This window comes from Physeter macrocephalus, chromosome 1 (assembly GCF_002837175.3).
Source record: "Physeter macrocephalus isolate SW-GA chromosome 1, ASM283717v5, whole genome shotgun sequence".
Classification (NCBI taxonomy): Eukaryota; Metazoa; Chordata; class Mammalia; order Artiodactyla; family Physeteridae; genus Physeter; species Physeter macrocephalus.
Window position 1 is genome coordinate 34,003,270 of NC_041214.2, and position 19,586 is coordinate 34,022,855.

General features: G+C 53.8%; 1 protein-coding gene across 1 annotated transcript in view; it reads left to right on the forward strand.

Annotated features, from left to right (window-relative positions):
• Window positions 1-9,453: 9,453 nt before the first annotated feature.
• Window positions 9,454-19,586, forward strand: part of SLCO2A1 (solute carrier organic anion transporter family member 2A1) — a 78,637-nt gene continuing 68,504 nt past the window's right edge. Inside the window, exon 1 of the mRNA XM_024131905.3 lies at window positions 9,454-9,753. Within this exon, the coding sequence (XP_023987673.1) occupies window positions 9,658-9,753 (96 nt within the window). The 5' untranslated portion in view covers window positions 9,454-9,657. The remainder of the gene's footprint in view (window positions 9,754-19,586) is intronic.

The window sequence follows — 19,586 nt, forward strand, 5'->3', positions numbered from 1 at the left end:
CGGACGCGCAGGCTCAGCGGCCATGGCTCACGGGCCCAGCCGCTCCGCGGCATGTGGGATCTTCCTGGACCAGGGCACGAACTTGTGTCCCCTGCATCGGCAGGCGGACTCTCAACCACTGCGCCACCAGGGAAGCGCTGTCCTATTTTTAATTTGACATCATGACATAGCGTTTTCCTCATTATTGCAGATTCTTCGTGAGCATGATTTTAGTGACCGTGTACACCCACGGAGCTGTTTCTCCACATGTTTTCGGAGCCTCTGCAGCTCGGCCGTCTCTGCAGGTGCTGGGCAGTCCGGCTTCCAGCCTTGTGTCTTCAACCTCCAGGGCCCGACTCCAGCACGGCATTAGGGTTCCTTGACACGTGAGGCCCAGCAGAAGGACGAGGTCTGTGTTCAGAAGACCCAGGTACCAGGCCACGCTCACCTCTTGCCTTCGTTCTCGTTCTTTGAAAGAAGGGTAGTAACCACCAGACCTGCCTCGTAAGGCAGCTTCCAGGTTAAGTGAGACCCTAGCTCGGAGGCTGCTCTGTGAATTGCCTGGTGTTGCCCAAACCTTGGCTTATTGGATTCATTCGCACTTTTTACATGCCAGCAACAGGAAATCCAGCTCCACACAACTTAAATTGGCTCACAGAATCGCAACGTCCAGAGGCTGAGGTCCAGCGGGACCCAGAGCCTGAAGGACATAGTCACAGGCCTCAGTGACCTCTGTCCCACATTCCTGCTCCTTCAATGGTTGCATCCTGGGACAGATTCTCCCAGAATGCCCCAGACCCCTCCCTGAGGGAGGCACCCCCCCTGCTGGCAGCCCCAGGAGAGAGCATGCTGTCCTGACTGCTCCAGTAGAGGGCCAGGCCCCATGCCCTCTGCCCCAGCAGGGTCCGCCCACCTAACCTCATAACCTGAGAGTGGGGAGGGGGTACCCCAAAGGAAGGTCGGGTGGTTCCACCAGAAGTGGGACAGATCTGGGGAGGGGCCAGCCGGAGATGCCCACTTCTCTGGCCATCATTCCTACTACTGTGGCCAGAGGGAGGTTCTCAGAGCAGGAGTCCCCACCACACCCCAGTGTGAGGGAGCAGACTCCCCAGCCTTGGGTTCGAATCCTGCCCCGTCACCCACCTCCACCTCCTCCCCAGCTGGCTGCGCACGGAAGCAGTCAACATTCTCTTCCCGAATTCCCAGCAATGGGACCACACCCCCAGGCGATCCCTCCTGGTGACCCATGAACAGGGAGGAGGCCTGACTCCCAGTGACCTCATCAGGTGACTCAGCGCACAGGCAACAGGGCCCAGGGTGTGTTAGGGACCCCAGCCCAGGTGAAGGGCCCCACGGAGCTTTAGAGGCCCCAAAGTGTACCGCTGAGAATGCAGAGCTGATGCTTCCTGGAAGAGCGGGGGCAGGCAGAGGGCAGAGGAACAGAATGGGTGAGTGTCAGGGGAAGCACTGGTGCCGTCAGGTCAGGTCCGGGAGCCGGGACGGCCAAGCTCTGTGCAGTTGGGGAGTGAGGCCTGTGTGCTAAGCACGTCCCCACGAGCTGCTCCCGCCCGAGTGGGGAGGAGCGGGCGCTACTGACAGTTGGGTTCCTGCTCTGTCTCCCGGGTGGCATCCTGCTGTCTGCGCACATGTCTGTACTTGGTCCCTGCCCCGAAGGCACACAATCCACCCGATAGGGTCAGTCCAAACGGCGCCGGAGGGTGTGTGCACAGCCAGGCCGGGCCCACTCCCTCTCCTCGAGGGAGAGAGAAGCAGGCCTCAGGATACCCTTGGGAGCCGTGGAGGGTGGGAGGGAAGGAAACAGGGAGCTGGAGGCCTTTCCAGTGAAGAGGCCACAGACCTGGATAAACACAGGAGGAGGAGGTATGGGTGAAGAAGCAAGACTGACGAAAGAGCAAACTCCTTCCAGAAGCGAGGGGGGACCAGGGGGAGCGCGAGGCCAGACCTTGACCCCGAGCCCGACAGACAGGGAGCAGAGCAGGGTCCAGGTGCCCCAGAGGGACGTCGTCCAGGCCAAGTGGGAACTTTAGGAACTGGAGAAGGTGCGCAGCACGTGCCCTCGTTGGGGCTTCCGTGGGGTGACCCTGCTGTGGACAGGTGTGAAGATTCAAGGAGAGGGCAGGGTGAGGAAAGGAGGGGCACCTCTGAGCAGGAAACACGAGTGTGTGTGTGGGGTGGGGGGGGGCGCACGCGCGTGCGCACTGCAGCCACGACAGAGCCCAGGCCTTGGGCTCCCAGGCGAGGGTGTGGAATTCCAGGGCTGGGACTGGGACGCCTGGCCTCTCCCAGTGCACACAGAGGGGACACCTCGGGGAGGAGAGAGGAGAGGGGGCCTGGGAGGAGGCCTAATCCTGCAGTTCCCCTCCTGGACCCCCAACTCCATCCCCAACATTAGGGGAGGATGGGGGTCCAGTTAAGCTTCCTTAGGGATGGGCAGGCTTGGGCCCCTCATGCCTTCGACCACCTCTGGCCTGGGGTGACAGGTGACAGCCCCCCCCACCGCCCCAGGCTCAGCTTCCACAGAGGGGGCTGGATTAAGTGTCTCCCGGGCTCCACTGAGCAGAAGCCTCTGGGGAGACGTTTCTGGAGAAAGGAAGCCTCCGAAGGAGAAAGCAGGGAACAGCTGAGGAGGGATCAGGGCCTAGGAGGGAGCACTGCTGGCTTAGGAGAAAACAACAAGGGTAACAATGGTGACCACCATGGAGCTGCTCACTCCCCACACAGCTCACAGACAGGTTGAGCAACTTGTCTTAGGTGATACAGCCAGTAAGCTGACAGAGCTGGGAGAACAAGAGGTCCCTCTTTGGACCATGGAGCCCAATGCCTTGACTATACAGGTGAGGAGTCAGCTCTCTCCGGGAAGGTGCCCACACAAGGTGCCTACAGTTCCTTCTCCAGAACTGGGGATGGGGGACAGAGTGTCGGATCAAGGCAGCCACACCGCCTGGCATCTGTGGATCAGCCCTGAGTTGGCTCTCTGAGTTCCAGGGCTTTGTCTGGGATACTGGAGACAAGAAAGACCCCAGGAGGTTCCCAGGGCCTGGGTGGACTTTACAGTAGCAAGTCAGGCCATTCCCCTGGGGTGCTGGCTTTCCTCTACAGGGGCCAGGAGGGGTGTCACTGGTGAGGAGACAAGACCTAAGCAGGAGGAATGATTTTGAATATCACAGAGGAAAATATCTAGAGGTGTTTGGATTACACTGCTGGCCAGCAGTCCAAAGGCAAAGAGCTTTCTGCAAAAAGTTATCCATCAAGTCCCTGTGTGTAAAAGACAAAAGTTAGAGACACCCCCAACATTCAACAACAGCAGAGGGCTTAAATAACTCCTGGTTGCCCACTCAGCCATTCAAAGAGATGGTGACAAGCCCCTCTCAACGTGGAAAAATGCTTATTGTAAAAAGTAAGAGCTAAATGCTACACTGTGATTTTTTCTAAGTAAAAACATGCTTATTGGAAAGAAACGGGAGAAACAGAAACCTGAGTAAAGTTTTAACAGTGGTGTGGGATGATGGGTGGAGTAGAGTTCAAACACAGTTAAATTATTTTTGAAAGACTGTAATATAAAGATTAACAAACAGTTCAAAAACAAGCGTCATGGCAAAGAGACAAAGCATTGGTTTTCTGGTTACTTGGTAACATCCAAACGACAGGATCCACGGGCCCCAGGCCCTCAAAGGGCCAAGGACACGGTAGATGCTCGCCGACAGCGTGTGGCATGACCTCAGCAGGATCAGGAAGTCGACGTGAAGTCCGAGCCCTGCAGGGAGGCTGGCTGGTGATCACGCAGGAGGACGGGCTATGATAACACCGTTTGGGGACAACCTGAACCCGGGTTGATGGAGCACAGAGGATGGGGCCTGGCTGGACTCCTCGCTCACAGGGAGGGGTGCAGGGCCAGCCCTGCTGTGGTCTCTCTTTTTCCTGCACCTGCTGCATCTCCTGCCATAGCAGTGAGCGACCTGCACTGGGTGAGACCTAGAGCTGGAACAGGACACCAAGGCCTTGAGAAGCCCTTCCTGGAAGAAAGCAAACAACCCATCTGTGTGCCCCACCCCGAGCGAGCACTGGTGTACCCCAGGTAACATGCGACGCAGCTGGGGTCCCGGGAGCAGGACCCCTGCCCCTTCCTCTCTTTGCTGCATTTTCTCATGGGGAGCGGGGAGCTAGGTCAACCCCGGGAGGGGCCCAGTGGCCGAGAGAATGGCGTGCAGCAGGTGCTGCAGGAGGGAAGGTGCCAGGTAGAGGGGAGAGGAATGGAGGGCCCTCAGAGCTGGATCTAGAAGGGTCCCGGAGGCCCCGGGCTGTGCTCAGACCCTCACTCAGGGAGACCACTCTGGGCTGGGTGTGCTGCTGGCAGCGGAGGTTCTGAAGGGGCAGGGATGGGTGAGGCCCAAGGTGGCTTCAGACCCCTGAAGGTCCGTCGGTGGGGGACCACACTTGGCCTGCCCGAACGCTGCAAGCGGGGACCCCCAGGAGCTGGGACTCTACACCGAGAGGCCGGGGTTTGAATCCCGGCTTTGCCGCGGCCTAGCTGTGTGGCCTTGAGCAAGTTATTTTAACCTCTCTGTGCCTCAGTTTCTCCAAATAGAAAATGGCACTAATAAAAGTAATCCCTCTTATTGGGCTGTTTTGAGGATTAAATGAATCAGTATTGTGCCAGCACGGGGCAAGGACAGTCAACACTGCATGTTTGTCCAATAAAAATATAAACTAGTGGCCAGGGCGGCTCACAGGGGACCGGGCCTCCCGACCAGAGACACTGCAAAGTTGCGGAGCACTCGGCTGCAGAGGTGCCCTCCACCTTGGTGGTGGGGTAGTCGTTGGGCCCCCCTCACCGCCCCCCCCCCCAACTTGGCACACAAGGAGCTAGGTGGGCAGAGTTAATGCAAGATCATAGTTGAGTCCATATTGTCAACAGACCTACATTAGTGGCTGCAGGAGTGTTGGGTGTGGCTCGGGGACTGATAAACACACCAAGGGGCCCCTGGCCAGCCTCCAGTGACGACAAGGCTGATGAGGGAGGCCTCCAGGGGGCAGAAGGGAGGGGCCCAGAATGCAGGCAGTAGGGGGTTGACAGAGACAGTGAGGGCTGGGAGGCCTCAGGAGCAATGAGGCCTTTCCCAGTCACTGGGTCTTTTTGGACTTCATTTCAGCTCAATTCCATTAAATAAACATTTTAAAGCGACGGGATATGCTCGGCCAAATGGGGGACGCAAAGAGAATGAACACAGAGCCTTTGTCTCAAGGAGCTCACAGCTGACTTGGAGGAAGAGAACACCATCAATCCCACCAACCACCAGGCACCGGCAGCTCCCACACCAGCACCAGGAACTCTTGGCACTACCTCACACACTTATAACAGCCCCAGAATGGGCACAGAGAAGCTGAGAGGTGAAGCAGGCCAACTAAGGTAACGTGGCTTGTGAGGGGTAGTGGCATCTATGTCTGACTTTGGGGTCTGTGGCCTCAGCAACACATGTATTGTCTCCACTGGAACCTGTGAAAATAAAGGCAGGAACACATGGTACGTGTTAGGGAAGAGCCCCGAGCCTCAGTTTATTCATCTGTGAAATGGGCATAATGACCTCTAGTTTCCTGAGTGACAGGGGATACTGTATGCGACAGGTTCTACTGTTTTTATGGGGGCCCAGAATAGGCAGTAACAGGAGCTGCCCTTGAAGGGTAGAAACCAAGTGCTACGAGGCAGGCAGCAGGGCAGGCGGAACAGCATGAGCAAAAGCCTGGAGGAGGGACATGTAACTGCTCCAGCTTCAAGCGGAGAGGAAGCAGGAGGTTTCAGGGCTGAGATGAGAAGCTGCTCAGCTCCTTTATCTTTCTTCTTCCCTCTGCACCCCTGGGGCAAGTCCTGCTGGCCTCCGTTTGCACTTTCTCCCTTCCAGCTCCTCCTCAGCCCACGTAGTCTGGCTTCTGCTCATATCACTCACCGGAAACACTTGCCAAGGTCCTCGGTGCCAGCCTATAGCCGGCCCGATGGCCATCCTTGGGTCTTATCTTCCCTCCTCACCGTCCTAGGCATGCTCCTGACCTCCTCCTCGAAACACTACCCCGGGGCTATATCAGCATGTGGACATGCACTCTCGGGTTTACTTCCCTCCATGCTGGACTCTTCCCCTCTGTCTCCTTTGCATGCCCTGGATGTCGCTGTGGCTGGTCCTGGACCTATTTCTCCAACACATTCTCACCAGGAGACTCATCCTTTCTTGAGGCTTACCCGCTGCCTCCATGCGGATGTCCAGGCCACAGTCTCTAGCTCAGCGTCCGCCCTGAGCGCTGGACCCCTGTACCAATCTGCCTGCTGGACACCTTGCCTGCATGTGCTCCAGGCAGTCTGAACTCAAAATGAACCTGGGAGGACTCATCGCATCGCCCCAATTGCTGCCGCTCCTTCTGGTCCCCTCTGTCAGTAGTTGGTGTCACGGTTGCAGGTTGCCCAAGACAGACCCTGGGAGTCATCCCCGCAGAGCTCCTGAGATGCCTTCTAGACTGCCCCACTGCACTCTGACCCCGCCACCAGACAGGCCCACGTAAAATGCCAAACAGCCCACGTCACCCCCTGTTCAGAAGCCTTTAAAGGCTCTCCATGATGTTGGGGATAAGACCTACACTTCACTGCATGCCACTCGTGTCCCAACCTCTTCACCGCACAACTTCCCACTGTCCCCAGGTCTCATGCTCCAGCCAGACTCAAATCATGGGGCAGATTTACCTTCCTTCACCTTAATCCTCCCGATCCTGACCGTCCCTAGGGCTCAGCTCGAAAGTCACCTCCTCCAGGAAACCTTCCTGCTGCCCCAGGATGAGTTAGGACCCCTCTTCTGTGTTCCCATAGCAGATGTGCACAACAGCTCTTTTCCTATGTCACACTGATGCTTTCTCTCCTCACTCCCCACCCTGAGTTCATAGAGTTCACAAGGAACTGTCCCTGTACTTTGTTTTTCTAGTGCTGAGAAGTATTTGCTGAAATCAAAGGACCTGGGAAGAGTCTTAGAAACAGACCCTGGGGGTGTTCTTTGAGGGAAATGGGTTACCCTACGTGTAGACACTGAAAGGAAGCAGCTAGAGAATTAACTACAATTCTTAGCCGCCTTCTAATGGGTGACCATGTGACCCAGTTTGGGCCAACAAGGCTTAAGGAAAGGTAGCTGAGCGTGCACAGGAGAGATTTGCTTCCCTGATGTGCTCACGGCCCCTTCCTGTTTTCTGTCTTCCACTTCCTCCCTGGAATTAGGAGAGGAGGCTGGCGGTGGAGCAGCCATCTTGTGACAATGAGCCAGCCATAAGGACGGGAGTCACACACTAAGGAATCTTGAAGGGACCTAGGTCATGACCCCTGGACTACCTACTAGTGGCTTCTTATTATGAAAGACAATCTCACTGAGGCCCCAACTTCAGCTGGGTCTCCATTACATTTAGCTGCACTCCCCCATAGAAAAGGCAGATGATGGCAGATAACCATCTGTGGGCATTTCTGAATAGACCTTTTCTTTAAAGATGATGCTAGTCCTGGCAGTGGGCAGAGGCAAGACTAATGGATCAGGACAAGGTGAGGGTTGGAGAGGCTGACCCTGCCTCGGATTCTATCAGAGGACCATGGCAAGGACTCACTCAAGGTTTGAGGAAGAGGCTCCAGTCACGGCGGCCCTAATGTGACCATGACCTTGGCCTGGGCCTTCTCTGGTCTCTGCCTGGTTTCACTTGTGAAATGAGGCTGCTGGGATAGATAGCTTTTCAAAGGGCGTAGTGCTGCAAGTCTGTGCTTTGGAGTCAGGAAAGCAGGGTTCAGGTTCCAGCTTCATCGCTTACTAGGTGTATGACTTCCAGTCACTCTTTTTGGTTGACCTCAGCATCATCTGTAAAATCCAGATTGTGACAGTGCTGATAACTGTTGGGCTAATGCTGGGGTTCTGTGGCATCGTGCCTGGGGGTGCCAGCAGAATGCTTGGCACAGTCCCCCATGGCTGCTACAGCCCAGCGCCCAACACACATTGAGTGCTCTGTGGGGAAGGCCGTTCTTGTGTTGCAAGTTCTCTAAGACGGCTTACTGGTGACCGGAGTTTCATGCCTACTCTGGATCTGGGGCTGCTGCAGGGCTCTGGAAAGCCTCTCTGATGCCCCTCGATCTGTGGGTGAGTAAAGTGGCCCAAGGCCACCCACTGTCCAATGGCTTTTCCTCCAGCACTGTGTGTTGTTGTGTCCAGGGTCCTGGGCCACAGGTAGAAAGGAGAAGCCCCTGGACATCGGACAGCCCAGACCAGGCCTAGAAAGGCATCAGGCCTTGGGTAGAAGTAAGAAACCCACATGGTCCATCTGTCCTGTGGCCCCTGTCTTAGCCGAATCTTCCTGGGAGTTGAGGGGCATCTTTTCCTGGGAATAGCTGGGAGGGGGGATGTGAGGGTGGGGGCTTGAAGAGGTTGGTTCTGCAGAGAACTACAGGAATTAGGGAGTTAGAAAAATACCCCCAGAACTGGATTCCTTACTGCAGCTGCTTTGGGCAGACCCTTCTTACCCTTCTCGTGAAAGTGTCACCTTCTTTCTCTTTTCTGCACTACCTCTCCTGGTGGAAAAGATCTTGGGGGAAAAAAAAGTACGCGTCTGTTCTATTCCAGCCCTGAAAAGGAGATCAGTGGGTGCATCCATCCCATTTGTCCACGACCCCCTCCCCCGCGCCGCCTCTCCCCTCAACACTCCAGGCCAGGCGCAGCCATGCTGACACTGGACAGCACCTCCAGTTTACCTTGGCTCCCGTCCAGAGAGTCCAGGCCCAGCCCGGGCGGCCCCCACCTCTCCACCGTTGTTACCAGGCCCCTCTGCAGCGCAAAGAGCAGTTTAAATATAAATCAGTCTTGGACGCAAAGAGAGCCACTGCAAGTCTCAGAGCCATCACCGGAACTGAGAGCCCAGGTTTTCGGCGAGTGCAAACAAGCAGAGACCGACTCTGTAAACCTCCCTGAGCGCCTCGGGAGGGGCGCGGAGGCTCCGCTTCCCTTCACAAGCGTCGGCGCCTCTCCGACCCCCCTGGCTCCCGCTGGCCCCCCCGGCGCCCCTCGCTCCTCCGCCAGTCTCCTCCGGTCCCCGCAGCCCTGCCGATCCCTTCTCGGGGCCCCTGCAGTCTGCGGGCCCGCGGCATTCACCCCGCCCCGTCAGCGCCCCGGGCGCCCCCCACCTCCGCAGCCTCCCGCCCCCTCCCTCAGACCTCGCCCTCGCGGGGCCCGCCACCTCCCGCCCCCTCCCGCCCCCACCCTCCAGCGGGCGGGACCTTCTCCCGGGGCGGTCGAGCCTCGCGGGTCCCTGCAGGGCTGCGGGCGCGGAGACAACTCCGGTCGGAATGAGGTCAAGCGCAGCCGGCCACCGCGTCACACCTGTCTGAGGGGGCGGCGGCGGGGCGGGGGCTCGCAGCGCCTTTGACACCCGAGGGAAAGAGGGAGGAGGGAGCGCGCGTTTCATCATCGGCGGTGGCGGCGGCGGCCACTTATAAAACTTCTGGGCGCGCACCCTCGCGCTCAGTCTCCGGCCACGCCGCGTGCCTCCTCCGGCCACCAACGCCGCACCCGCCACTCGCCGGCCGCCCGCCCGCCGCAGCCCAGGCGTCCCGGCCCCGCTCGCCCGGCCTCCCGCCCCGGGCCCCGCGCTGCAGCCACCATGGGGCTCCTACCCGACCCCGGCGCGCGCCAGGGCAGCGGCGCCTCTGCGGGCCGAGCCGGCCGCTGTCCCCGCTCTATCTTCAGCAACGTTAAGGTGAGCGGAGAACCCGGGACGTCCTGGCCCGAGCCGCGCCGGGCGCACCTTCGGCGGGGTCCTGGCGTCGGTGCTGCGGGCGCTCGGGAGGCGCTTGGGGGACGGGCTCCCTCCTCCGCCGTCCCTCCGTCGGTGTCGCGCCCCGGGACGCATCCCCGCGGGCCCTGCGCCGCCGGCGAGGGGGCACCTGGACAGGGAAGCGCGTGCTGGGCGTGTGTGCGTGTGTGCATGTGTTTGCGCGAGTATGTGCTCGCGCGCGTGCTCACACGCCCTCGTCAGGGTAGGAAACAGAGTGATGAAAGTACTTGCTTATTGGGCCAATTCTATTCAGATAGTCCTGGCACTAGACGAGGGAATTGTTCTGTTCTTTGAAAAAGAACATCCCCAGGGCTCCTTTTTGGGCTCCTGTGGGCAGTTACTTCGTTAAGGGAGTGGGCTTGGAGTTGCCCGTGTCTGGCGCCTTGTAGGGGACAGGCTGGGGTCCCTCTGAGATGAAGATCAGAGCCCATCTCATCCTGGGTGGCTGGCAGAAGGGCTGTTCTCCGCTAGGCTGTCGTCTTCCCCAAGGGCGGCAGCGCGTGAGCTCTGCTACCTGAACGGGCTGCTTCCTGCAATGCTGAGAATTCCCCCTAGGCTGGCAACCAACACTGCAGCTCTTGGACCAGCTTTCCTGGTCCGGAACTGGCCCCAGGAAAGCAGCGGCTTTCGCAGTCTATTCCGTAAAGTCTAGGCAGGTGCCTGGCAAGTTATGGGGAGTAGGTGAAGGAGTGTAGGTAGTAGTGTGCTGAGGATGCTTTTCCTCCCCAGGGGGTCAGGAGTGCTTTCCACCCCCTCACAGGTCCAAGAGGACTGGAATGGTTGAATCCACACTCGGGCTTTTTTGCCTCTTCTGGCACGGCAGAAGCAACTGAGGAATGCCCCTCCAGTGGTGAGGATGTGGGAGGCTGTAAAGCACAGGTCACGGCTCCTTGGGGTCAGGGTGGGAATTATGGTGCAGAGAGGTTGTTTCCGGCAATCACACAATCAGATGGGGCTGGTAATGCCTCCAGTGGCACAATTAAGGGGAACCCAGAACATACAAATGGAGGATAGGGGTCTCTGTGGGCCAGTTATGTGTGTCCAACAGAAAAGGATCTGGAGGTCACAGTGGAGCCCATCTCTGTACTTACTCATATTGTTAGCAGTAGAGCTGGGCTCCCCACTCCTGCTTCTGCTCTTTCCCCACACCACACTAAATAAAGGTTGAATTGATTCCATGGTTGGACATAAGTAAGACATAGAAATTTTGAGATAGTTTAAAATAATCCTCAAATCTCCTCACCTGTGGCCAGACCCTGATGAGAGCACTGTGTGTGGTTTTGGTTCCATCGTTTAAAAGAGTTTAGAGAAGTTTCAGCAGAGAATTGTGGAAAATTTGGGGTTTATAAATTAGGAATTGGGAGGAAAGGGCAGGGGCAACGGTCGGGTGGTCTGAAAAGAGAGAGGCCCAGGAGGGAGCCAGGGTGGGGGCAACTCTCTCTGTTTTCACCACTCTTAGGGTTGGGAGCAGGAGAGACAGCTGACAGCAAGGGTAACCCCAAACGAGATTGATCCATTTAGACCCGCCCTGAGTCCCTAAAATAAATGAGTTTATGGCAGCAGTTTCTTTGAAGATCTATAAAAGTAAGATAATTTATCACGTGCTGATGATTTAGCCACACGTGCCTGAGGCTTGGGCCCAGGCCAATTGGCCTCCGGAAGGCTCATACCAGTTAAGAGTTTTCTGAACTCTAAAAACCAGATTCCTTTAATCATTGCCTCCGTTGATCTATAGTAATTCTAAGACCAGAGTTAGGAGCAACTTCCACTTAGCTTCACTTATCTGCCTGAAACCAGGTAAGAGATTGGATACCTCAAGGCAAATCTGGGGGCTGGAATTCCATTAGTTAAACTCCCTGAAGTCGTTTCTTCCAGGGGGTAGGGCTGGCTTCTGGGGGCTTTGCTATTTGATGAGAGATTTCCTTCTCCCAATGAGAGGTTTGGTGGCTGCCATGCACCCTCCCAGGGGGGTATGGACTGCACATGTCATGACATGTGTGACATGGGAGGAACACAGGACACCCAACCTGAAGACCCATCATTTTTCTAGGTTCCTTGTTGTTGGGACAGACTAACCAATAGGCTTTATGACATTCTTGCAAAACACCACATACCATATAGTTTGGGGAAAGGGGATGAAGCCAGGAGACTCAGATCCAAGCCCCATGCCATCCCCTTACTAACTAGTAACACAGGGACGCATTCCTGAGCCTCGGAGTCCTTATGTGAAAAAAAACTGGGTAATATGAACAATTCCCTCCTCCCGGAGGCAGGGTGGAAGAGGCCTTCATAAGGATTATGTGGAATGAGGCAGAGGAAATGGCTTTGTAAACCATACTGGGCTTTCTGGGATTGGCATCATTGTGAGGTCAGTTCTCGCCTCAGCAAACAAGACTGTGAATTCAAACCTCATTTAGGATCGATTATTCCACCAATTACGCCTCATTCTATGAGACATAGTTAATAGTTAAAAAAAAACTACAGTTAATAATAATATCCCAAAATAGCAATAGTAGCAAATAGCAATAGATCTGTCTGAATTTACTGGGAACTATGGAAATATCTTACCCATATGCAGTCGTCATTACAGTTGTGTCAACTGGATGCTGTTACTGTCCCCATTAATGATGAGGAAAACAAGGCTTAGTGAGGCTGGTCCTTTGGGCTTGGATGCATAGCCAGAAAGGGTGGAGTGTAGAGGAACCAGGAACGTGATCCTCCAAGTCAGAACCCCTAACCCCTGTGCGCCTGGCCATCTCTGTCGCACGGCACTGGTCAGCTCAGCGTTAGCGCGTGGAGATTCCTTAGATGTGCTTGTTCCGAGTGGTCAGGGCTTTCTCCAGGCCCTGGTGACACACACATCCCAGCCGTGACCAGGGGCCACTGCCGTGGCTGCAGCACAGATCCGCGTAACCACTAACAGGCTCAGACCCTTTCATTCCTCCTGATCTCATCTCAAGAGCCTGGTGACTCTCAGGCTCAGGGTGAGTTTTTGCTACTTCCTTCTGCAGGAGTCAATACAATCGTATTTAATCTAGAGACAGTCTCAATTGCCTCTGGGTTACAGCATTCTTAAGAACTAGAGGACCTGCTCGCCAGTCATTGTTAGAGGGAGCAGTTCGGCATCCAGAACTCCAAAGCTCTAAATTAAAAACAGGTTCATTCAACAATTATGGGGCGGGGTGGGGGAGTTAGCGGGTAGCCTTTTGGCTAACTTATCCTGGCAGCCTCAAAGAGATCTGTTTCTTCTGAAAATGCAACTTTTGGGGCCAAACTGAGGTTGTCTTATAGAAGGAGTGGTCGTTTGGTAATTGCTGCCCAAATTTTGGGAACTTAAACATACCCAGGACCCCAGTGTAGGGAAATAATGGATATCCAGTCAGTGGGGACGGAAGGCTGGGGAAGAACAGTGGGAAGAAAGGGATAGACAAATCTCACAGCTTGGCCTGGGTGGCTCTGGTGACCTGTGACCTGTGACCTGGGAGGGAGGCCCCCAAATGAGGGAGAGGTGCTTTGTCCTGGCCTGTGTCCATAACGTCCTGAGACCTCTGATCCCCAATCATGGGGCAGCAGCTTGGGCTTAACTTCTCAGTTTCCAGAGGAAAGTGCTATATCCCAGCAACCTGCAATCCATGCTTGGGGAGACACTCTGAAGAGAATCCCCTGGGCCAAAGAATTCCTTCTTCAACCTGGTGGATTAAGATATGCTCCTCCCTCCCTGTCCCCAATGTCAGGGTGTATTTCTCTGACATTGGGGACAGCATATATTATGATCTCCAGGGTGTCTGTCCCCTGAGAGGCCCACCTTGCCCTGCTTGTGTGTGTGTGTTGGGGAGGCAGTTTGGGGGGATGGTTTGGGGGGTGGGGAGGGAGAACTATGGGAATGGGTGGGATGGGGGTCAAAGGTCACTTAGACCCGCTCCTCCAGTAACTATGCTCAAAGCCCTTCCTAGCTTTCCTCGTGTCTCCTGGTGATGAATTCGTGACCTGTGCTGCCACAGAACAAGTGGAAGAGGGATTTATTTTGAAATAATTATAGATTCATAGGAAAAGCAGTGCTGAGAGGTCCTGTGTTTACCCAGTTCCTCCCAAGGATTTCATCTTACATAATTACAGTGTAATACCAAAAGCAGGAAATTGACATTGCCATGATGTGTGAGTATAGTTCCAGGCCATTCGATCGTGTGTACAGACTCAGGGAGCCACCACCCCACTGCTTCAAGACAGAACTATCCCTTCTCCACAAAGGTCTCCTTCCGAGTCCTATCCCTGATATGTTCTCTAGCGCTGCAATTTTGTCATTTTTGAGAACATTATATAAATGGAGTCATGCAATATGTGTGTGACCTTTTGAGACTGGCTTTTTTCATTAACCTTAATGCCCTTGAGATTGACCCAAGCTGTTCCATGTATCAATAGTTTGTTCCTTTTTATTGCTGAGTACTATTCCATGGCATGGATGTATCGTGATTTGTCCAGCCATTCACCTATTGAAGGACTTTTGGGTTGTTTCCTGTTTGGGGCTATTACAAATAAAGCTGCTATGAACAATCATGTATATGTTTTTGTGTGGACATAAACTCTCATTTCTCTGAGGTAAATGCCCAGGAGTGCATCATTTGCTAGGTCATATGGTAGTTGCACACTGATTTTTTTTTTTTTTTTTTTGCACACTGATTTTTAAAAGAAACTGCCAAACTGTTTTCCAGAGTGGCCATAACATTTTACATTTGCACCAGCAGGGTATGAGAAATTGTTTCTCTACATCCTGGCCAGCATTTGGTGTTGTTACTGCTTTTTATTTTAGCTATCCTTTTTTTTTTTTTTTTTTTTTTTTTTTAAGAATTCCACCCCTACAGAGAGGCATTGCCCCTGGTGAAAATAAACCAAAGGACCCCATTTTTATGCAACAATAGAATGTAAACACCATCAGGAACCTCCTCCAGATGAAGAAATGGGCCCAGGATGGGAGGTGACCTGTGCAAGGTCTCAGGGAACAGGAAGCAGAGTATTTTAGCTATTCGAATTGGTGTGTAGTGAGATCTCACCATAGTCTTAACTTGCATTTCCCTAATGGCTGGTGATGTTGAACATCTTTTCATATGCTCACTTGCCATGTGTATATGCTCTTCACTGAAATATCTGTTCATATATTTGTCCATTTTTCTTTTCCTTTTTCTTTCTTTCTCTCTCTTTCTTTCTTCCTTCTTTTCTTTATTATTTTTGGCTGCATTGGATCTTCATTGCTACGCTCAGGCTTTCTCTAGTTGCGGCGAGCTGGGGCTATTCTTTGTTGTGGTGCGCAGGCTTCTCCTTGCGATGGCTTCTCTTGTTGCGGAGCACGGGCTCTAGGTGCGCGGGCTTCAGTAGTTGTGGCATGCGGGCTCTGTTGTTGTGGCTCACGGGCTTAGTTGCTCCATGACATGTGGGTTCTTCCCGGACCAGGGATTGAACCCATGTCCCCTGCACTGGCAGGCGGATTCTTAACCACTGCGCCACCAGGGAAGTCCCTCCATTTTCTAATTGGATTTTTAAATTGTTGTTTTGAGAGTTCTTTACGTATGTGAGATACAAGTCCTTTGTTGGGCATGTGGTTTGCAAATATTTTCTCCCAGTCTATAGCTTGTGTTTTCATCCTCTTAACAGAATCTTTCACAGAGAAAAAGGTTTTGATTGTGATAAAGTCCAATTTATCAATTTTTAATTTCCTGGATACTGCTTTTTGTGTCATGTCTAAAAAGTCTTCACCAAATCCTAACTCCTGAAGGAGAAATCCTCTGTTTTCTTCTAAAAGTTTTATAATTTTACATTTAAATCTATGATCCATTTTGAGTTAATTTTTGTAGAGATTTGAGGTTTAGGTCAAGATTCATTGTTTTGCCTGTGGTTATGCAATTGTTCCTGCACCATTTGTTGACAAGACTCTCCTTTCTCTATTGAATTGCCTTTGTATCTTTGTTGAAGATCAGTTGGCCATACTTGTGTGGGTCCATTCTGGGTTTTCTATCATGCTTCATTGATATATGTGTATATCTCTCTGCCAATACCACAATGTCTTGATTACTGTAGCTAAACAGTGGTACGCGGGCCTCTCACTGTTGTGGCCTCTCCCGTTGCGGAGCACAGGCTCCGGACGCGCAGGCCCAGCGGCCATGGCTCACGGGCCCAGCCGCTCCGCGGCACGTGGGATCCTCCCGGACCGGGGCGCGAACCCGGTTCCCCTGCATCGGCAGGCGGACGCGCAACCACTGCGCCACCAGGGAAGCCCCTAAACAGCAAGTCTTGATATCAGGTAAAACTTGATTTTCATTCTGCAATGGAATGATTACCAAACCTTATAACCCATTCAGTTTCTCTTCTACTTTGCCTTTTAGGAAGATTTAAGGACAGATTTAAAGCTTGCTTTTAGTAGGTGGATGGGATCTTACAGATTTACATGTTTCCAGCTTTTCTTCTGGCCTTAGCTGAATGGTTGTATTTTCCCTTGAATTTGATTTTTCAATCTATGTTCTTAAGCTTTTTCTATTCGTAATGACAGCCCTGCAAGGGAGGTATCAGCATCTCCATTTCACACTTGAAATCGAGGCACATCCAAGATCACATATCCAGTCAATGGCAAAGCGGGAATTCCCACCAGGGTCATCTCACTCCCAGCGCCTTTCTTCCCACGGCCCCAGAATGCCTCTCAGTTCTGGATTCTTTCATCCGTGAACCTTGGGGCCTGAGCTCAGTGATCTCTGAGGTCCTTTCAGGTTCTCAGATTCCCATCTCATGCAAAGTTGCTGATTGAGATGAGACCAGGAGCAGGGCCAGCTGGGTCTGAGCTTTGCCTGGAGACCTGCTCTGAAACCTGGCAAAAGAGGAGGGTGCGGCTGGCCGGGTTGTCTGCGATCAATCCCAGCTCTCTTGGTTTCGTGGACCTTGATTCCCTGGGATGGATTAAATTTGATCGGGGTGAAGGATGAACCCAAGGCCAGGAGTTTCAGACTACACTGTGGGCTGGCTGGATGGGATGATCCTATCCAGTGAGCAGCCCTCTTCCAGAGCTGTCTTCCCAGCCTCGTTGCCTTGTTGGGTGGAGATGCTGTGAAGGCTGTGGCTTGGGGAGAAGGCACCAGCCGGCGCAGTAACCCCAGGACTTGTGACCTGTGGGACACTCAGTCTGGTCAGCATTGGCACTGACCCCCACAAGGCTGACCACTGCCTCTATAAATATGGGCAAACTAATCCTTTCTTTATCATTTAGTGTGTACCAAGTCCTGTAGGAACCTGAGAGTCCTGATGACAAGTTTTATTTTGTTTACCCAAACATCAGCCATACCTATTTATGTTCTAAAGGGTGCTCCATCCAACACCCTTGAGAGATGCTGGCCTAGAGCACAGAAGGCCTCAGTTAAAATGCAGAGGGCACCAGGGAGGGTGTAGCAAGCTAGTGGCTGTCAGTCTTCCCACCAAGATGCCCTGAATTCTAGAAGGGAATGACCAGTCTCCACAATGGAGTAGGACAAGGGGATGAAGGGTGGTGTGTGGAAATGCGGTTTAACTAATCATGAATATTACATTTCTGTAGTATTTTATATTTCATCCTAGAATCAAGTGTATTTTATATTTTCCTCCACAGTATATCTACATGCTTCCAAATAATATGTTGTATTTCCCCCCAAATCTTGGAGTAACACTGATGCTCCAGGAAGCTATGCCATGTCTAGCTCACGTCTCCCAGATGTGACCCCAGGTGGAGTTTGGGAAACAACACAGCAGGCCTCAAGTCAGAATTAGTTTTTCTAACCCAGCCAGCTTGTTGGGCATAGAGGGAACCTAGGAAATGTAAGTGGGACAGGTGTGGGGTGTGAATAGCAGACAGTTCCTGGGCTGAGCCCGTGGGACACCCCAGGAGAGGAGCCGGCTAGAGAACGCGGTGAGGCCCCTGTTGGCCTGGGGAAAGGGGACAGTGGCAGAGGGGAGGGGGAGGGCGGCAGGCTGCCAGAGCCACACTTGTCCTGCCCGACTGGCTGCCAGAGAGATTTCAGGATGGAATTAAACTGACCGCATTCTCAGTCTGTTTTACATGTCCTTCCTGCCTGTGCTCCAGGCCCTTCTGAAATTGTGCTGCTTTGCTTTTGATTCACAGTGCATTTGAGGGAAGTGGTGGGGAGCTGAGTGTGGACGCCGGAGCCTGGGCCTCACTCACTCGTGAGCCTTTACTGCATGTTTACAAGTGGGAGGGTCTTCCCCAGGCTTCGCTGTTTGCACTCAGCTCTCGAAGAGACCCTCACGTTTCCAAGAAACAATGGCCTGTAGGGCCCTGCTTCTCAATGTGACCCACTGCCTCGATTTGCCCAGGCCCGAGGGGGTTCCTGGGACACAGGACTTTCAGTTTTAAAACTGAAGACGTCTGGGCAGATTGGGATAAGTTGGTCACCCCACTGACTGTGGGGCAGGGGAGGTGCCCATGGAGAGCCAGGGATGGTGCCCAGCAATGGAAATAAGCCTCAAGGACCCATGGCAGGAAGGAACTGGAGGCTTCCAGGGAGAAACCAAGCGGCAGGGCCCACTTCTGCCTCTTGTTTGTACATGGAAGTCCTCCCGCCCGGCCCTGACTTCATTGCCTGTTGTGATTTGTGCAGCATTTTTAACCTCTTACTGTATAGAATCCATACGAGGAATGATAAAACTGAGCTATAGAAACATGGTGCCCCTCACTTATAGAATTACTGAATTTCAGAATTGTATATCCCCCAGAGTGAAGCTAGCAGAGCCCCCTCTTCCTGGCCACTCCCCTCATTGTTTCTGGTAGAAAGCAGTCTCCCCTCTCCCACAAGTCCCTCTAACTAGGTTGAAACAGAAAGCCATGTGTCCTGGGCTACCCTCCTCTAAAAGCCGGGCCAGGCTCTGAAGGTGGGTATTGCTGAGGGGCACATGTGGACCTCCGACTCCCGTTGTCCCAGATCACAAAGGTTTCCTCGCTGGTTCTGGTTATCACTCACGAGGGGACCTCAGGCTTTAGGGAGGCTGGTGGGCCCGGGGTTTCCTGGAACCAGCAGAGACCTTCCCATGATGGGGACCCCCCAGTTTGTTATGCACTCAGGAGCCCAAGGCCTGCTCCTGCCCCACCTCTCACACTCTTCCTTCTTACCCCTGTCTTTCTCTCTTCTCACCCCAGCTCTCGCTTCTCCCTGACTTGGGAGCTTTCATGGAGAGTCCAGCAAGAGCCCTGGACAGGTCACTGGGTCCACCTCCTGGCCTCCAGCTGGGCGACATCTCTCTGGAGCAAGTAGACAAGGGGCTCGCTGGGACCAGAGTCCTTGACTTGATCATCAGGGGGCCTGACAGAGACCCTTACGGAGGGCATCTGGCCTAATGCCAGTGGGAACGTTCCTGTGGACCCCTGCCTGTGCCCCAGGCTGTAACGCCCACATCCCACCCACGCAGACTGGCCGAGCCCAAGCGAGGTAGAACCGGCCTTGTCTAGCAGACTGCCTCCAGCCCTGGACCTTGTCACTGACTTGGAAAGTGAGCCTCAGGGCCCTGTGGCTGCCGCTTCATTTCCAAACTGCCCTTGCTGTCAGGAGGCTGCCCTCCTGGGCTCGCTGCCGCTCCAGCCTCCTCCCTCTGTGTCCCGGGAAAGCGCAGGCCCACTGAGTCAACTTGTGAATTTAATACATAAACACGTACAGTTAACAAGGAGCGGGGACAGGCGTTAGTCAAGCCTGTATTGGTTTACCTTAAAGTCACAAACATTTAGAATTCCCACC